Raw genomic sequence first — 18375 nt, 5'->3', positions numbered from 1 at the left:
TCAGTTCCTTATTTATAAAATGAGTTGGAGAAATAAATGGCCAATTACTTCAGTATTTTTGTCAAGAAAACCCCAAATGGGTTCATGAAGTCTAGGAAAACAACAACAAACAACAATTAGCCCTGAATCATCATGGCTGCTTTCTTCTGGACATGTTCTATTCCTTTTAACAGCACCCCAAATTAGACAATTTTCTAAACGTGATCTGACGAGGGCAAAGTACAGGGGAATTATTTTCCCATTCTGAAAACTATATATGTCTATTAATACAGTCTAATGCTATATTAGCCTTTTGTTACTTTTTTATGCCTTTGCCCTGCTGAAAAACCTTTAATAATGTCCCATTCTTGACGGATACTAAATTTGCTCACTAGTAAAATCTTGAGGCCTTTTTCACACAAACTGCTATCCAGCTATGTTTTTCCCAGAATCTATTTCATTAACAAATGTTCCTATTCCTTAAATACAGATAAGAAGCCTGAAGCACATTCAAAATTATATGGTCAAGATTACTAACACAGAAAGAACCTATTCCTGAGCCAATATTCAAACTTTTGGATTATGTTCAGAAAAAGATATCAAGCTGACATTTACTAGAAACAAATTAATTATCTAGATTTTAAATAATTTAACTTACAAATGAAACATATACTAATACCTGATTCTCATAAAGTGAATCCTTTAATGCCTCTTCATGCTTCTGTAACTCTTCTAGTCCAGTCTGTCTTCGAAGAAGCCATTCTTCTTGGGCTTTCTGTCTCCCCTCAAAATATTCTTTTTGTATATTCAATTGTTTCTGGAGTGCCTTCAAATTGTCTTGAGCAGATGAAAAATGCTTTGAAGAAGCCAAAAGCTTATCCTGAAACATGTGGATTGAAGATTGGCTTGAGGGAAGTGTGTTTTCTTGACTGGTTAAAAAAGATTCTTGGTATTCTTCAGAATCAGGAGGAGACTCAGCTTCAGCTGAAGGCAACGAACTAACTGAATGCAAAGGGAACTGTGGCAAAAAAGGAGAGGAATCAGCTTGATTAGACGTTCTTTCTTCCATGGTTGCAAGTTTGTAGTCATGCCCAGTAAGAGGGAAAAATTCATGCTCTTCCAAAAGATGGTATTGTAACTGAGATCTCTCACCAAAGGAAAGGGCCTCCCTGTGTATATTCAATTGTTCTTGTATTGCTTTAAAATTATCTTGCTGATATTGGCTGTCACCTGAAGTTGAAACTCTATCCTGAAATTCAAGGTCTGTAGAGTAGCTTGTAGGATGTGTGCTCTCATTCTTGCCTATAAGAGGGTTTTGGATTTCCTCAGAATTAAAAGGTGGTGAACCAGATGCATGGTCAGCTAACGATGGTACAAAAGAGTCATCCTGAGCAGAAAATTTTTCATTCACCAATGTCTGGTGCTGGGCTCTCTCATCAAACTGAAAGGCTTTCCTCTCTAAATCCAATTGTTCTTGTTGAAGATTCAAATCATCCTGCTGAGGAAGAATGTGTTCTGAAGAAGCCAAAAGGTTTTCCTGAAATATTTGCATGTTAGGGGTTGCAGGATGTGAACTGGTTATCTGGATGCCTCCAGACTTAGTAGAAGGTAGAGAAGTAAATGAATGCTGTGGTATTAACGGTAGGAAAGAAAAGTCAGCCTGGTTAGAAGATAGCCTTTCCTCCAAAGCCATCTTAGATTGTACCAATAGCTCTTCCTGAATTTTCTCACTAAAGCAAAAGGCTTCCCTCTGTATATTTCTTGGTTCCTGGAAAGCCATCTGATTATGCTGCTGAGGTAGAATGTGTTGTGAAGGAGCCAAAACCTTATCCTCAAATATCTGGATTGAAGAAACACTTGAGGGACATATTTCAGGCTCACATTTCCTTGGTAGAGGGAAATGGATTCCTCCCGATTCAGATTTGGCAGAGTGTAATGAATTATATGAATGTTGAGGAATCAATGGTACTAAAGAGGGCCTGGTGTGACTAGAAAGTATTCCTTCTTCTGCTACAGCTGGATGAGCTTTCTCACTAAAAAGAAATAAATCCTTCTGCAAATCTAACTGTTCATTTATTTTCAAATTATCTTGCTGAGCAATTATGGGTTTTGAAGAAGTCAAACACTGATCTTGAGTTGTGTTATAACCTAAAGGATATGTAGTATCTCTCTTTGTTAAATGGAATTCCTGAATTCCTACAGAGTCAGATTCATCAGAAGGTGATGAGCCAAGTGCAAGCTGAGGGGAAAGTGGTAGTAAAGGAGACTCTGTCTGAGAAGAGGACTTCTTTTCTTCCACTGCAATTGGTCTATTTACAAGGTTTAACTCCTGGGTTTTCTGACCAAAGTTGAAGGCTTCCTTCTGTAAAGCCCACTGTTGTTGCATTGCTTTCAAAATATCCACACTATCCACTTGATGTAGACTATCTTCTGAAATCAGAGGCCTATCCTGAAATACCTGTTTGAGGGGTGGGCTTGGAGCAATTGTGCTCTCACTCTTGGTTAAAAAGTGTTTCTGTACTCCTCCAGAGTCTGATTTAGCAGAAAGTGATGAACTAAGGAAATGCTGAGGGACCAGTGGTATAGTCTGACTAGAAGGTACTTTTCCCCCTACCGAAGCCGATTTATGTGAAACCAGTTTTGCCTGGGCCTTCAGACATGAGTGAAGGGCTTCCCTTTGTATATTCAATTGTTCTCGGACTGCATTTAAATTACACTGTTGATACAGGGTGTCTTCTGAAGATAAAAGTCTATCTGGAATTATTTGCTTTAGAGAATGGTTTGAAGGAACTATGTTGTCATTCTTGATTGAAAAGGGTTCTTGGATTCTTTCAGATTCAGGTGCAGCAGATGCAGACAGAGAAAGAGAATGATGAGGGAATGATGGTATTGAAGGAGAAAAGCCAGTCTGATTAGAAAGCATCCTTTCTTCCAATTCAGTCTGCCTATGTACAATTAATTCTTCTGGGATTTTCTCAGTAAAATGAAAAGTTTCCTTTTGTACCTCTAACGGCTCTTGTACTGTCTTCAAACTAGCCTTCTGAGACAGTCTATGATCTGAAGAAAGGAAGGGCTTTGCCTCTGAACTTATGAAATGACGTAAAAATTGTGGACTAATTTGACTCTCAGTTGAAAAGAGATCTTGGATTCTTCCCAATTTAGATTCGGGTTCAGCAGAAGGTACTGAACTAAGTGAAGGCTGAATAAGTGATCCTGAATAAGAAGAAGCAGTCTGACCAGAAGATATCCTTTCATTGCTCTCTAAGGAAAGCAAACGAGTGCTTCCTGTTATTGTAGGATAACTTGGTAGTTGTGATACTCCTGGAAGACAAGAGCTGGCCTGGAATGTTAGTGTTTTTCTATCAAGTGATTCACGTTTAGGCTTTATGAAATCAGATGAAATATTCTTGGTTGACTGGGATGGATACCTTTGTTTTAACATATTTTGATACTCATGCAAACGTTTCCTGGCTGCATCAATGGATTGTTTGTGAAACCTGCAAAGAAATAAAATTTCTTCTGATGAGAAAAATGTCCAGTATTCTAAAGTATTAATCCTAACTTTCATCTTATGGAAAATGAAATTATTTGTCACAATTTATTATAGATAGAAGAAAGAATATACTCTTGAATAATCCTTTGGGAAATTTCCATATCCTTGTTTTAAAGAATGATTAAGAAATCCAAAAATCTAGACACATACACAAGAATATTTACTTGTGAATTAATACCTGTTTTGCTGTAAAAGATGTTGCTGGTAATTATGAATCATTTGTCTACTACGATCTTCTCTGGAAATTTCCAAATCAATTGTTGGAGCATCATTCATCTAATAAAAGAGAATATTTGAGAAGAATTTAAAATAAAGTTATAAGTCACTGAAATAAAAAGTTCTCATTGTAGTTCCTATGAAGCTTTATTTTAAAAAATTACTCAAATTACAAATTAATATTAATAAAAATATAACATCTACTCCTAACCTAAAAATCAAATGATATTATAAGGGGTCCATGTAATCTAACAATATTCACAAAAGCAAGGCTAATAGGAGTTTCACTAGTTTGCATTCTAGAATTACATAAATGCTTGATGTTAATTATGGTTGCATGCCTACAAGAGGAATAATCTGATCACATCAATTAAAAAATTTAAGTCATATTAACGTAACTATTCTGACAATTTTCAAAGTACCCCATGTTTTTAAGAGTATAATTAGAGTAAATATACTAAATAAAAAAGTATATTTAAATATACTTAAGAATCTGAAAGAATTTTACTAAATGCTGAGGGACCACAGAGACTTCTTTCTTCCACTGGTCCACAAAAGGATAAGATTCCATATATCTTAAATAAAATTGCTGAATTCTTTCTTTTATTTTTTTCCTCTCAAGTTCTAGTTGAGTCTTTCGAGCTTTTAGGCATTCACTCTCCAGTCTTATTCTCTGTTGTTCAATCTGTCTAATTAATGCCAGCTGTTTTTGTTTTTGTTGTTCAAGTTTCATCATCTAAGAAACAAAAAGATTCAAATGATCAGTCATAAATTTCTTCAAAGAACAAAGTAATGTTCATTACATCATTAAAAAATTAAAGAGTAATCAATTTACAAAAGAGTAACCAAACTGAAATTATTAGAGCCTTTATTAATATATTCTAAAGATATGATCACTATTCTGAAATGACAAGAATACTTAACATATTCTAAATATGTGTTTACTAATATTAAAAAAAAAGACAATTCTCAATTTGGTCTGAAATGTCTTCATTAATTTTCTGTTTAAAGCTGTATTTCACACAAAAATAAAATACAAACTATAAAAGAAATCAAATGAATTAATTAATTTCTAAATGTGTGCCTGATAAGGACTTTTGATTACAAACATCTCCAAATTCATGTTTCTAGAAACTTGGTTCATGATTCCTTTGTTTAAATTTAAAAAGAAAAAAATCTACACATATCATACAAAACAAAAGTCATCTTCCTCTACCAACTTTAATGCAAAAACAAAATGGCTATCAAAGGTAAATGACAGAAATTGAAAATGTACACACAAGATTTAATTTCCTCCCATTTTCCTGCAACTCGGGTAATTTTAATAAAGTTAAATGAGATTGGGATATAGTACACTATATTATGATAGCAAAACAGTCACATTTAACAAGAACTGATTCACCTATTATCTACAAAATTAAAAGTTAAATGACTTTCGTCCTTAAGGAACTTTAAACTTAGTGAGAAACACTCAAATAATTAAAATACAAAAAGCATAAAGAGAGGAAAGTTATATGTCATACAAATTGAAGTGAGATTGAAAGTCAGAGGAAAGTTCAAGAAGATGGGGAAGATAAGATTAATCATGGCAGAGATCAAGAGAAGTACCACAGGAATCTTTTAAAAGGGGTAAAAAAATCAAGACAAATATATAGATAAGTAATATTACAATCAAAGATGAAAAAAATTAAAAGAATTTCCAAAAAGTACCTGTTTTTGTCTGTCTGTTACTGTTCTAGCTTGAGTGGCCTCTTCATGAGGATCAAGCAGAACCGACCTTTCATCTACCTGGGAAATTTCACTTTCAGATGATTCTAAGCCTTCCCAAAACAAGAAATGGATTTGAATTTTAAAATTTTTATATTTTCATAATACTTTTCCATCAAATCTTTATCATTTAGCACAATATTTGACATATGCTAGATAGTTAAATTCATATTCCCTTTTCTTTTTGTTATTCACAAGTGATTTATTTCATAGATCAATATATATGTTATGACTGCTTGCCATCTAGGGGAGAGGGTGGAGGGAGAGAGGGGAAAAATCAGAACAGAAGTGAGTGCAAGGGATAATGTTGTAAAAATTATCCTGGCATGGGTTCTGTCAATAAAAAGTTATTATAATAATAAAAAAATAAAAAAAAATATATATATATATAATATGTTAACTAGGGAAATTAAAAGGTGTTAAAATCAATCTAAAGTATAACTAAGGACTCTGAAGAAAATAAAATTACCTTTGTTCTTTCCAGATTCTGTAAGGATTTTGCATGGCTGTTCTTTTCTGAGATCTGTTTCCAATTCAGTTTTGATTGTTTCACTTCCAAGGCCACTAAGTTGTTTTGTTTCACCTTCAAAAGCAAATAATACTGGCTGTAATAACTAACCCAATATTATTATTCAAGTCTAGATATAAACAAAGCCAAAGAAGCTGCTTTAATTTTGTACAGGGGATTTTGATTTGTAAAACCTGGAGAAAATTCTTTCTAAACAGATTTCCAAATGCTGGAATATACTCCCAAATTCTAAGGCTGGAGAAGATAAAGTGAAACAATGGTCAAAATTATCTGATCTTTCTAATGGGTAAACTTAATATAGTAGAAAGAGGCCTGGATCTGGAGCAAAGGCCCTGAGGTCAAAGCCTTCCTTTCACATACTACTTAAGTGACCCAGAGCAAGTGACTTAAAACTTCCCTATATCCCAGCTTCTTAAAAAATGAGAAGAATTGGACTAGATAATCCACATTTAAAAAAAAACTACAAAGTTAAATCAAAATAAAAGCAAAGCTAGCAAGGCAAGTTCACTCTGACAGTGAATGAAATTTAGCAATTATCAAATCTGAAATATCTGGCACAAACTTATGATATAGATCACTGTTGCATATGAATGTGAGGAGTATAAACTTAAAGCTAAATAGTCTGTACTGAAGTTTTTAAAAAATCATAAAATAAATTGTATCTCCCAACACCATTCATTTTATCAACCATAATAAGATGCTCTTCCTCAAAAAAACAAAAAAAACAAACAAAAAAAAAGTTTAAAAAAAAGAAATAAATTGAGAATGATTATCAGTAATTATTTGAAATATTCAGCAATTATATGTTACTATTTTAAATTTTTAGTTGTCTCATCTGAGTAAAACAGGATCAACTTTAGAAACAAAATCACTTTACCATAGATAAACAGCTGAATTATGAAAAGAGAAATTCCACAAGAGGATTTTGTAGTACTAATACAATGAATATAAGTAGAGCCAACTTAAGCATTAGAAACTCAGAAACAAAGAAAAAAAGCACAAATCAAAACCAAAACAAACAAAAACTATTTTCTAAACCCGCAAAAGATATCTCTCAAAAGATGATTCCCTGGTCAAAATTATTTTCATAATAACACTAGGACTTTATTTGCCTTTTAGAATATTCCTCCCCTGCTCAACTATTTATGTTAAAAGAATGGATTTTTTAAATTTATTTCAACAAAGACAATAGTTTTGAGTACACATGGTAGACTTTTAATAGATTTTATTTGGTTTTGATCACATTTTAATTCAGTCTGTCTCTTTTCCTCAAACAAAAATACTTATGAATATTTTGTATAAGGTATTGGGCTAAGCAGTAGAGACACAAGAATGATATGATCCCGATCTTAAAATTTTACATTATAATGGGGAGATAATACACATACATAAATAACCTTAATATGATACAGAAAGGTCATAAAATTAGTAAAAATATTATGAAATATAAAGAAAAAATACTTAATAACAAGTGTGGCCAAGGAGTTTCCAATTTGTTCATCCATAAGAAGGGCAAATCTTAATATATCTTCTATTTGTCTTACAGAGGTGTTATAAGGAGTAAATGAAGTGACTTTTATGAAAACACTTTAAAGTGCAAAAAACTGCAAATAAATGTTATCATTAATATAGAATTATCTATAGAATTTAAAGTATCTCCCCTTCCCCCACCCCATTTCTTTTGACAGTAAACAGACTCTACCACACTGGTCTCTGTATAGTGGTCTCCACATTACTTACCAGGAATTGAGGAACCTTAAGGAATAGTAGCTTTGTATGAGATAAAGACCAGCTGAGTTGATGATCTGTATTAAGATTTACAATGCAGAATAGAGAAACTAGCCAATTATGTGAAAAACAATGACAAATAAAAGGTTTAAAAATGGGAAGTGGGGGAGAGTCAAATAATTTCTCTGCCAACAAAGAAGGAACAAACACTACTTAATTACTAGATTAAAAATATCTTTTCAATAAGAATCCAAGTATTTATGTCCTTATCTTCTTCAATACAAGACTGACATAGGGGTTAGAGGGGTGGGTGTGAAAAATTAAAAGAAAAAAAGAAATTTGACTCAAAAAGCCACTATCTTACTAAACTGAGGAAAAGAGAACCTTTCTAATGCTAAGTCCACTATTAAACTTAAACAACTTTCTGGGCCTCAGATTTTTCATTAGTAACTTAGAATAACACCTTCCTAGCAGGGTAAATATGGATTTTGAAGTATGATTAAAATATACATGAAATAATCTAAAAAAGTTGTAAGTGTTGGATTAACATGTGACACTAGAGAATAGTACCTTGTTCTGATGTATGTTCTGATTTATCCAGTGGTTTTTCTTCACTGACAATTGTTCCTGTCTCTATTGTCTCACTTTCACCATCAACAAAATTTGTAGGCATTTCATTTTCATCTTCGGAAGTGTACTTATTTGCCCACTGAGATCTCTGGCTCTGAATTCTGTCTAATAATTTTTTTAATACAGTTTTTGAAGGTGCATGATGGGTCTCCTGTGCCAATGGAGCTAAGAAAAAATTAAACACAAAATTGAAATCACATTACATTTATAATCATTTGCCAACTAATGCTGCTATAAAACATTAAACTGAAAAAATAATTATTATGGCCTTTGTTTTCTTTAATTCCTTTTCTTCACTACCACTTTTACATTGCTAGTTTAACAAATATTGGTTTTTTAACCAGTTATAATAAATTTCAATTTTACTGCATTACAGTGTACCAGACTATTCTCAAGTTTAAAAAGAATATAATCAAGCTTGAAGAAACTATTAAGTTTAAATTAATTCTCAGACCTAAAAACCTATGTAACTTGAAAAATTTTTGGATAGAATCAACATGTATGGATATTAGCTAATGGATGCAAGAACAAAAATGAAAGCCTCTGTTACCAAGGATTCTTATAAACAATATGCATGTATCATCTGTATTTACCTTTTTCTATAAAGCATACAGAAAGGGACACCTATACATAAATAAAAACCTTAAACACAAAGAGCATTAGCACACATAGGGGCATAGGGAGCAGAATGATAGAAAGATTGTGAAGAAGGTAGTTGCTCAGCATTACAGGTACAAAGGTCCAAAAGTACAAAGGAACAGAAACAGGATTTAGAACACCATATATGAGAAACACCAATGCCAGTTTGAATAGACCACAGAGAGAGAGAGGGAAGGGGAGTAATGTATAATAAAGCTAGTTAGGTTGTGTCCAGGTTGTGAAGGTTCTTAAAAGACAAACAAAAAGATTTATCTATTATCTTAGATGCAACAGAACTAAGAAAATAGCAGCAGCCATAAGGATGATGATTGAAAAGGGCAGAGAACTGAAGCCAGAAGACCAATTAGGAGGGCTAAGAGTCCAGACAAGAGGTAATAAGAGCCAATACTAGGATGATGTCTGTACATGGAGAAAAAGGGTATGTATTTGAGATGTTGCAGGAGGAGAAACAGAAAAGAGTCAGTAGTTAAATATGCAATAAAGTGGAAATATCTTCAGCAAATAATCAATGGACAGATTTTAAGGCCTCAATATCAATAAAGCACTCATTTTTTCCCTTGTGACAGAACAAATGCAGAAATTACTATTATCTTAAAGTAGTTATTTGAAATGATATTAAAATAAATTCAGCTTTAGTCCTACATTTTGTTTCTGTGAGAAATGGAGTTTCTTCTTCCCCTCTCTCTTGGTTCTGAATCTCAGATGTGTAGTCCTGCTCCATTGAAAGATCCAGTTCTTCATCCTGGATGAGTTCAGTCACAACTGGCAAAGGCTCTGGCTCTAGTTTCAAAATCAGGTCTCCCTTCACCTCTAAAAAAAAAGAAATTTCAGAAATTTCATTCAATAAGATTAAAGCCCCACAAAGAGAATCTAAAAAAAATAAAGACAACACAAAAAGCATCTTACACAGTGACACTCTTATTTTAAAAAACTGCCAAAACCTTGTGATGCAAGAAATCTACTTTATTAACAAAATAATAAGCTGTCCTACTTTTTGGCTTAAGCATTTATTTGCTTAATACATTTTTAAAAACCAACCAAACAAAAAACCCAAAATATCTTACTCCTGTCTGCATTGTACATATCTTCAAAGGCAAACTCTAGTTCCCTCTGCCAGTCCTCTTTAATTTCCATGCGTTTGTATGGCAGCTCAACCACCTGTGGTGGCATCTGGGCCACATTCTGCCTTCTCCTAGCAAGGTCCACTTGTTGCAGCTGTTCCAGCTCTTTCATTATTTTCTCTCTGTTCTACAAATAAAAAGCAAATTAATAAGCATTCAGTTATTTCTAGCCAAACACTTAAATTTTAAGCACCAAAACTTAAAAAAAAATTTTATATGGAAATCTTTGCAATTTTTATTTACTTCCCAGCTTTCTTTTGTGATTTTATGAGGGATATGAGGGAGCTCCTGATAAGGAATTCCCTTACAAATGTCAACACCATCCTTTCAACTTATTGCTGTTTGGGGCACTGAGAAGTAAAAAGACAGGTTAGTCAGCTGACAAGTACTTATTATTTTCCCCTTCTTCACTGGAACATGCTTAACATGATATCTTTAAACTTTTCCTAATAATATATTCAAAATACTAAACATCAAAGAATAGTATGCTTTACTCCAGTGAGGGCCTTAAGAGCTTTCTGCCCCTAAATGAACTGGTTCCTAAAGACCATTCTGTTTGTGAGGAGCTTTTCTATCTTTTTTTAATCACATCTAAAAAAAGATCAAATTATGATTCAATTTTCTTTTAATGAGCTAAAAACTTATTTTCTAGTAAAATAATAAGGCAAATAACTGAAGTTAATCCATGTACAATTGTTCATGAATGACTAATATTTTGATTTATTAATGTGGTATCTAAATCTTAAATCACTGAACATATGTAGGAGACAGAAAAAGATAGAAGTCTATTTTAAATGGTATTTCATTAACTCAAAAAATGATTTAGAATAAACAGTAGTTAATTATATTGAATGATTATTACTAAGTTCCAGGAATAACATGTCTTTTTTTTATGGTTTACTAAAAACTTATAATAGAACAAAAGTGAATATTTAAAGAAGGCAAGATTCAATTCAAGAATAAAGAATGAATTTTCCACAACTAGGCATTCCATACCTCCATCAAAAGTAGATACTCCTGAAAGGAAGCCTTTAAAAGAAAAGGCTAAATAATTATTCTACCTGTGGAAAGTAAATTCTTTTCAGGTATGAGATGAGACTTACTGACCACTGAATTCCTATTTTGCAATTTTGTAGTTATTCTGCATAAAGTTTTAATAAAATAAAATAAAACCATCCCAAAATATTAAAAAAAAAAATCTATTTCCAAAGAAAAACACCAAAAACTCTTAAGCACAGTATAAAAAATTTAAATCCATAAAATTACCAATAGTATGTATTATTTCTAAGCCTGTAATCTCAACAACTAGCAGTCACATAGTACTATATTAGCAAGGAAAATTTTCTAAATCCTCTAAATTCCTAAAACCAGTTTTCACACTTCTAATATCACTTACAAAATATTTTTGGATATTGTCAGATAAATAAGAGAATATAAATGTAATATAAAGAATTCTTTCTTTGGTTTTAAATCCCAAGAATGAAAAAAAAAATACTTTAATTAAAAAAAAAAGTTTTCAATTAACTTCTCTTGTAACATGACATTTTTCTTATCTATATGATGAAATTTAATTATAGTCACTATTAGTAAATATGTATGGAATGCCAGAGGCAAACAAAAATGGGCTATTTTATTTGTAATCAGAAGAGGTAAAAATAGAAACGACATCACTGTAACATCCTCTGTATTCCCTTAATTTCAACCCATTTATTATTCATTTTGCTCTGCTGAATATTTCTATTACTAGTTTTCATTTTTATCATTTGGAAAACAGTTGTATTTTGCTTACTTTAGCCAAATGAACCTTTCTCATAGCATGAATTCCTCGTATGTGAGCCTTTTCAAGCTGTTCTCTCTTTTCTTGGATTGCTTCTTTCTGTAGTTTCTCCAACCTCTTTGTTTCTTCTTCAGCGGCCAAATGAGGATCTGGCTAGCAGTCAATCAACAATATTTTATACAAAACATACACACAAGATTAATATCCTTCTTTTAGTTACTATAAAATTAGGGTAAAAATGATCAGATATGTGGATTAATAGCACACAATTTAAAGACGCAATTAACAAACTTTTTTCTTCAATATTTTTTGTATCAATATCCAAATCATCATGACAGCATACTTAATTATGCAATTAAGTTCTAATATTTGTGATAATATTTTCCAGTCTTGTATAACACTCTCCCTCCCTACTGTACTCTGCAATCCAAAATGGCCTTTACTGTTCTTATGGGAAACTCCAGTTCCCATCTTTATGCATCTGCATGACTCTCTCACATATCTCAAACTTGTTTCCACCCCTGTCTCTTGAATTCCTAGTTATCATGAAGACTTGGGCCAATGGTACATTTTGGATGAGACCTTTCTGATCCTGTCAATGGTATTTTCAAAATATTTGCTATTTAACTACTTTTCATTTGCATTGTTTCATCTTATATTTATTCTGCAGACAATAAATCAAAATAGAAAATATATACTGTAAAGATGCAATTAAGTTTTATTATTATTTTTATAGCACTTTTAAGTGTGGCAAAAATGTTTCACTTCTTTTTAAATGATATAAATTATATTTCAGTAGAAAAGTTCTTTTGATAAAACAGAAATGTACAATAACTCACCTGGATACCTTAAAAACCTCAAATAAAAATTAAACAGAAAGTTTTCTGTAATATTAATATAACACACATAATAATAATATAATATTAATATAACATTATATGTATTATTAATATATTACATATTAATATAGTAAGCCCACTGACCTCTATAAATAAATAAGTCTTTTGGAAAGTTTAAATTTTGATAATTCTATAATGACATTATTTTGATGACTATGCAGTGTCAGAAAACGTTTAATTTTAAAAATGGAATTAATCTCAGCTATTTGAATTATTCAAGCTCTGTAATCAATCAGTATACTACATTTTGAACTAAAAAAAAAAGTAGTCCTCTATCAATCAATAGACATTATATTTAATACCAAGATAAAATAAATAATTCTAGGGTATTATAAGCAAATAAAAATATATATCACCTGTTGTACTTCCATCTCTCTCTCCACAGTTGGTTCAAAATTGTAAGTGGAACAAGTAGTAATAGTACTAGTACAAGTAGTAGTACTAGTAATCTTAGAAATTTGCTTCAATTGAAGGCTCTAAAATTTGAACATAAAAAAATTTTGCAAAGCGAAAGGCATTACTTTCTATTTAAAACAAATGGCATAGACAAAAATAGTTTTGTACTTTAATAAGTTACAATGTAGCCCCAAACAACTGAAAATTGGCTTGTATATTTGAAATTATTGTTCTATCAAAAAGAAAAACTTAAAGGTTAGAAAAAGGTTTTTTTTAAAAAATTCACTAGTATCTCCAGTATTTTACAGGAGAACTAAATGAAAACAGTACCTCCCTAGTTTATTCCCATTCACTTTTAAGCTTCAAAACAGTCCAACATAGTAGAAAGAATACTGAATTTGGAGTTGGATGACTAAGATCTCCTACTTATTTAAATGTGTTACCACAAGTAATTCTCTCTTTAGGTATCAGTTTTCTCCTTTGTAAAATTGATCTTGATGACTTCTAATATCTAATATCCCTTCTACCTTTTAATCTATATCCCCCTAAGACATATCATTCAATTAAAAAGGATATTCATTATTTAATTTATAAGAAAAATAGTAAACATACTATTATATATTATTACTTAAATGAGAAGGGAAAGCTGAAGAGTAAATGTCTTTTATTGCCAAATATGAAGAAGTCAACGTAACTTATCATCATAGTTTTAAGAACTAAGTTGAATTCTGGGAGAGTGGCAAGTAGCCATGTTGTTCTAATTTCAGAATGTTACCCTAAAATAGGATAGAAAAATTTATGATATGCCTTCTTTTATATTGCCCTATTGTTTGATAGAATGATTAGAACCATTATGTGTCTTCTATACAATTATAAAGCACATTTTAAAATAGTTTTTCAATGACTACGACCCATGCTTGCTAGGTTATTTAAATTTTACAATCTCATAATATTAGAAGCCAAAGTAATCATTTATTGGAGCCTATAAATAAGCATTAAGTCAATCACCTGTTCTACATCCTTCTCCTCGTTTATGACACTTGGGCCAAGATGATGGTAAGTAGGAGGGTTACTAGCAGTGTTGCTCTTTAATGTAGAAATTCCTTTTACTTGAACATTCTGAAACAATAAAAACAATTTGCTGAGACAAAAGCATTATTTAAAAATGGAGGGAAAAAATTCTGCATTTTAGCAAGTTACCATGTGGTTCAAGAAAACCAATTATTTAATTATCCATTTAAAAATTTGTTCCAAAGGAAAACTTGATCTTTATAAATTACAATACCACTTTTATATTTAAAAATTCTCTATGCAGTACATTTTCTAGGTTTTAAAGACAATGGTATCATATGGAACACTGGAAAGAACATAGATCTGATGTTTAGGGACCCTTGAGCCAATTCTTACCTTTACCACCTACTCCCGAACAAATCCCTTAATATTTTGTTTACCATCTCTGGGCTTAATTTTCCTTAATTTATAAAACGACACTCTAAAACCTACATATACGTAATAAATTTACTTTCATTCATCTAAGTTTCTCTTACAGGTCAGCTTAACAGCAGAAAGAGTAAAGCTTGGAATAGGCAGACTAAAGAAGCTAAAATCTGGCTCTGCTATTTAAAACTATGTTTACCATAATCAAATCACTTCCCTTCTCTACCAAACCATAAAATGAAGGAGTTGGATGAGATGATCTTTAAGTTCCCTTCTAACTTAAACATAATAACCATGTAAATCTATTATACACGAAAGTGTGCAGATTACCTGTCATCCAGACTAAAATTACAAAAAGCATCTCTTATGCCTTCCCTATTTCTTTAGAAATGAAAAGCAATATAGCAGAAAGCATAGAGCAGGCCCTGTAGTCAGACACACTTGGGTTTAACTACTACCTCTGACACAAACTGATTACATAATCTTTGGAAACTCAACCTTTCAATGATTCAAAAACTCAATAATTGAATGTTGAAGAGCGACTGTCCCTAAAGTGGCAAAAGGAATTTCCTTAGACTTTCCCCGTGGCAATAAAATACCACAAGTCAGGTCCCATAACTAAAAAAATCCAAAGGATCAAAACACAGCACATGCATTGCTGCATGTATGAGAAAAGAAATGAGAACAGAAAACCTACAATAAGAAAAGAAAAAGAACTGCATTAACAAAATACTGAAACTGTCAGCATAATTCAAAAACATTTAAGGATCTGTGCTGAGTCCCACTATACTGTCCTAGTTTTACAAAGTAATAGCTCCCAAACCAAGACAGAGAAAATTATGGTTTATGCCTCCATCTAAACTTCTATATTTTGTCCTAAAGAAAGAAAAGTATTTTTCTGAATTTTTTAAAAGAATTTTTTTCAAGATTTTTCTAATGGTTATAACTTTCCAGAGCCTCCTATGGTTATTTAGGATTTGAAATCTAAAAATATTATATCTTTTTCTTTACTCACTCAAAATGATGAAAAGTAGAAAAGCTATGTCTTTACTATAGAAATTCTTATTTGAAGATTGTGAAAAATGAAATGCAAGCCAGATTAAAGACATAATTTTCTAGCCAAAGCTAAATGAAATGCGAGAAATAATTCTGTACTCTATATAGTTTAAGATAGAAATACTTGTTTCAGAAAAATATTTTAAAGCTTCATGAATTACCACAAAGTAATTAATATTTCATACAGGTATATATTAATACCTGTTTAGTGTCCTCTGAAATACGTTAGTTATCATCTAACAATGATAATGCCTCCCAATCATATATGTTTATTCCTATGTTCCACTTGTTATTGTTTAATTAAAAGAGCCTCCATTTATCAAAATCTACTGCATATAAAAGTTCATTCATTACTAGTCAATCAGATTCAGATTTTAAAAGCCTCACTACCATCAAAGAATGTGCAGACATACTCTATCCTCATGTGGTAGTGAAAAAAAGATTGAAGACTGACTTTTGTCACTATCATCTATATGACCTTGAAAAAAGTCACCCGATCTACTGAGCCCTCAGCTGTCCATCTGTAAGATGGAGTTAATCTAGCTTACCTCATCATTGTTGTAAGGATCAAACAAGATAACATGCTTATCATCTCCAAAATGTAGTTCATCATCTTTCCCTTTATATCTGTCCTTTCCTCCAATTTCTCTATTTGTATAAAGAGCACCAATCTCCCAAGCATCAAAGTTCAAAGCTTATCTTTGGTCCTTTTTTATCTAATTAACTACAGAAAGAAATAGAGGGTGTATAGAAGATGAGAAAGAACAAAGATTTGAGCAGAAAACGAAAGGTACCTGACAAGTCAGAAGGGAACTTATACTTGTTTCAGGAGGTTGAGGTTGGATGACTGAATAAGAGGAAAATGGATAAAAGCACAATGAACAACCAAAGCCAAGTAACTAATTTCTTCCAAAAGGATTAAACTGTACTGTTTGAAAGAGAAGAAGCCGATTGTGCTTCAAGGAATAAAGATGATATGTTCTCGGATCACAAATATAGAGCCAAAAAAATCCTTAGGGGCAATCTAGTACAACAACTTTCTTTTATAATGCAGGAGTTAAGGCCAACAAAAATTAAGTGATTTGCTCAAGACCATATCTCCAAATCTGACTGTCAGGAAATATCCCACAGTAAGAATCAGAAGAAGAGATTAAAAGCATCTTGGATTGCTGACAAATAGAGGAAATTACTAGTTGGTATGATAACAGAAAAGTCAGACTGTGACAGTGAATATCTAATCAGTATAAAGGTTCAATTCCCTGAGAATGGTGGCAAGGATGTAGAGGATAGATAATAAGCCATAAAGTAACTTAGAAACCTGGGGGAAATGAACTGGAGTTCAGGAAATAAAAGCAATAGGGATTAGGGAGAGAGGGTGGTATAATCAGGTTATATAGATGTTAAAAAAAAGAATACAGAAACAAGGGAGAAGAGAAAATAAGGAATATTACTATTCTCCTTTTGGCTCTCGAGTCAGGTGAAAAAGGAAAAGTAGCACCCTGGAGTGGAGAGAACTGCATGTGATACGATATTTTTAGAGGTTACCCACATTTTGGCTAAACTGAGCAGGTGGAATAAATTCCAGTTTCAAGGTTTAAAGATATAGGATGATTTATCAAAGAGTGCAGGAATGAATAGGCTGTGAGTGAAATAAATAGGTTATTGGGAGGTAGTGGTTTAAAATCCAGGAAATAAGTATAAGTAATTCCTCCCTCTACTGCCATTTAAAAAATTAAAATTAGTTCAATGCAATTATTACTTGAAAAACTGAATTTACAAATAGAAATTAAAAGGTAATTTTTTTTAATCAAGAAAGCTTTCTTTTCCCTTACAAAATAATCCATGTTGAAATCTCTTTAGTTATAATCTCTATCAGTGAATTTAATTTGTAGAATTTATATTACATTACCCAAAGTTAAGTTATTAATAGTCACTGTCTCAGGAAAAGATCTCCAAATACTCTTATTTATAGAGATTAGTGTCTTGGGGGCTATAAGAACTTCACAGTAAAATCCATAGCCACTCAAGAGATTGTCTTAGTAATTCATATAGGAAAAATGAAATGCATAAAGAATGTACATCACTCATACTATGAAGCTAAATTTAACTCTTTTTAGTCCATCAATGTATACATCTATTTGGACAAAAACACAATACATTAGTTCCAAAACTGAATATATAGGTTGGATGTTATTTATGAAATTGTATGACATCTTCATTGATCCTAAGCTGATGTCAACATCTATGTTTTTAACACCAATATTCTTCTAGTCATTTTACACAGCTGAGAATCTTAGGTGTAAGTAATGGCATCCTACAGTAACTTGCATACAAAAAAATAGCATAAAAGATATCAAGAATACATATTGACTAGAAAAGGAAATGGGGCAAAATATTAACAATAACCCCAAGAGTGGGAAAGGGGGAAGGGAGAAGAGGTGTTATCTCCATTTTATAGATGAGGAAACTGAGGCAAGTAAGTGATTTGTCCAGCGTCTTGGAGCCTCTAAGTGTCTAAGAACAAACAAATTTAGTTTTTCCTGATTCATGGCCCAGTACTAAAAGCAAGAAATAAGATATATGGCATGACTTACTCTCATGCATGAACCATTAAAAGATCTAAAGTA

General features: G+C 31.9%; 1 protein-coding gene across 9 annotated transcripts in view; it reads right to left on the bottom strand.

The window, feature by feature from the left end:
- Nucleotides 1-18375, bottom strand: part of CEP295 (centrosomal protein 295) — a 99588-nt gene that overhangs the window by 64744 nt on the left and 16469 nt on the right. For all 9 annotated transcript variants that reach the window (XM_031960996.1, XM_031960998.1, XM_031960995.1 and 6 more), the window contains exons 7-17: nucleotides 14264-14374; nucleotides 13216-13335; nucleotides 11973-12113; nucleotides 10127-10310; nucleotides 9705-9872; nucleotides 8343-8567; nucleotides 5985-6098; nucleotides 5459-5568; nucleotides 4257-4484; nucleotides 3711-3808; nucleotides 659-3476 (exon numbers count right to left, since the gene is read on the bottom strand). In XM_031960996.1, coding sequence (XP_031816856.1) covers nucleotides 659-3476; nucleotides 3711-3808; nucleotides 4257-4484; nucleotides 5459-5568; nucleotides 5985-6098; nucleotides 8343-8567; nucleotides 9705-9872; nucleotides 10127-10310; nucleotides 11973-12113; nucleotides 13216-13335; nucleotides 14264-14374 — 4317 coding nt within the window. The remainder of the gene's footprint in view (nucleotides 1-658; nucleotides 3477-3710; nucleotides 3809-4256; nucleotides 4485-5458; nucleotides 5569-5984; nucleotides 6099-8342; nucleotides 8568-9704; nucleotides 9873-10126; nucleotides 10311-11972; nucleotides 12114-13215; nucleotides 13336-14263; nucleotides 14375-18375) is intronic.

The sequence above is a fragment of the Sarcophilus harrisii genome, chromosome 3 (genome assembly GCF_902635505.1).
Source record: "Sarcophilus harrisii chromosome 3, mSarHar1.11, whole genome shotgun sequence".
NCBI classification, from domain to species: domain Eukaryota; kingdom Metazoa; phylum Chordata; class Mammalia; order Dasyuromorphia; family Dasyuridae; genus Sarcophilus; species Sarcophilus harrisii.
The sequence above is the reverse complement of the archived record's forward strand: the minus strand, read 5'-3'. Positions and strand labels throughout refer to the sequence as shown.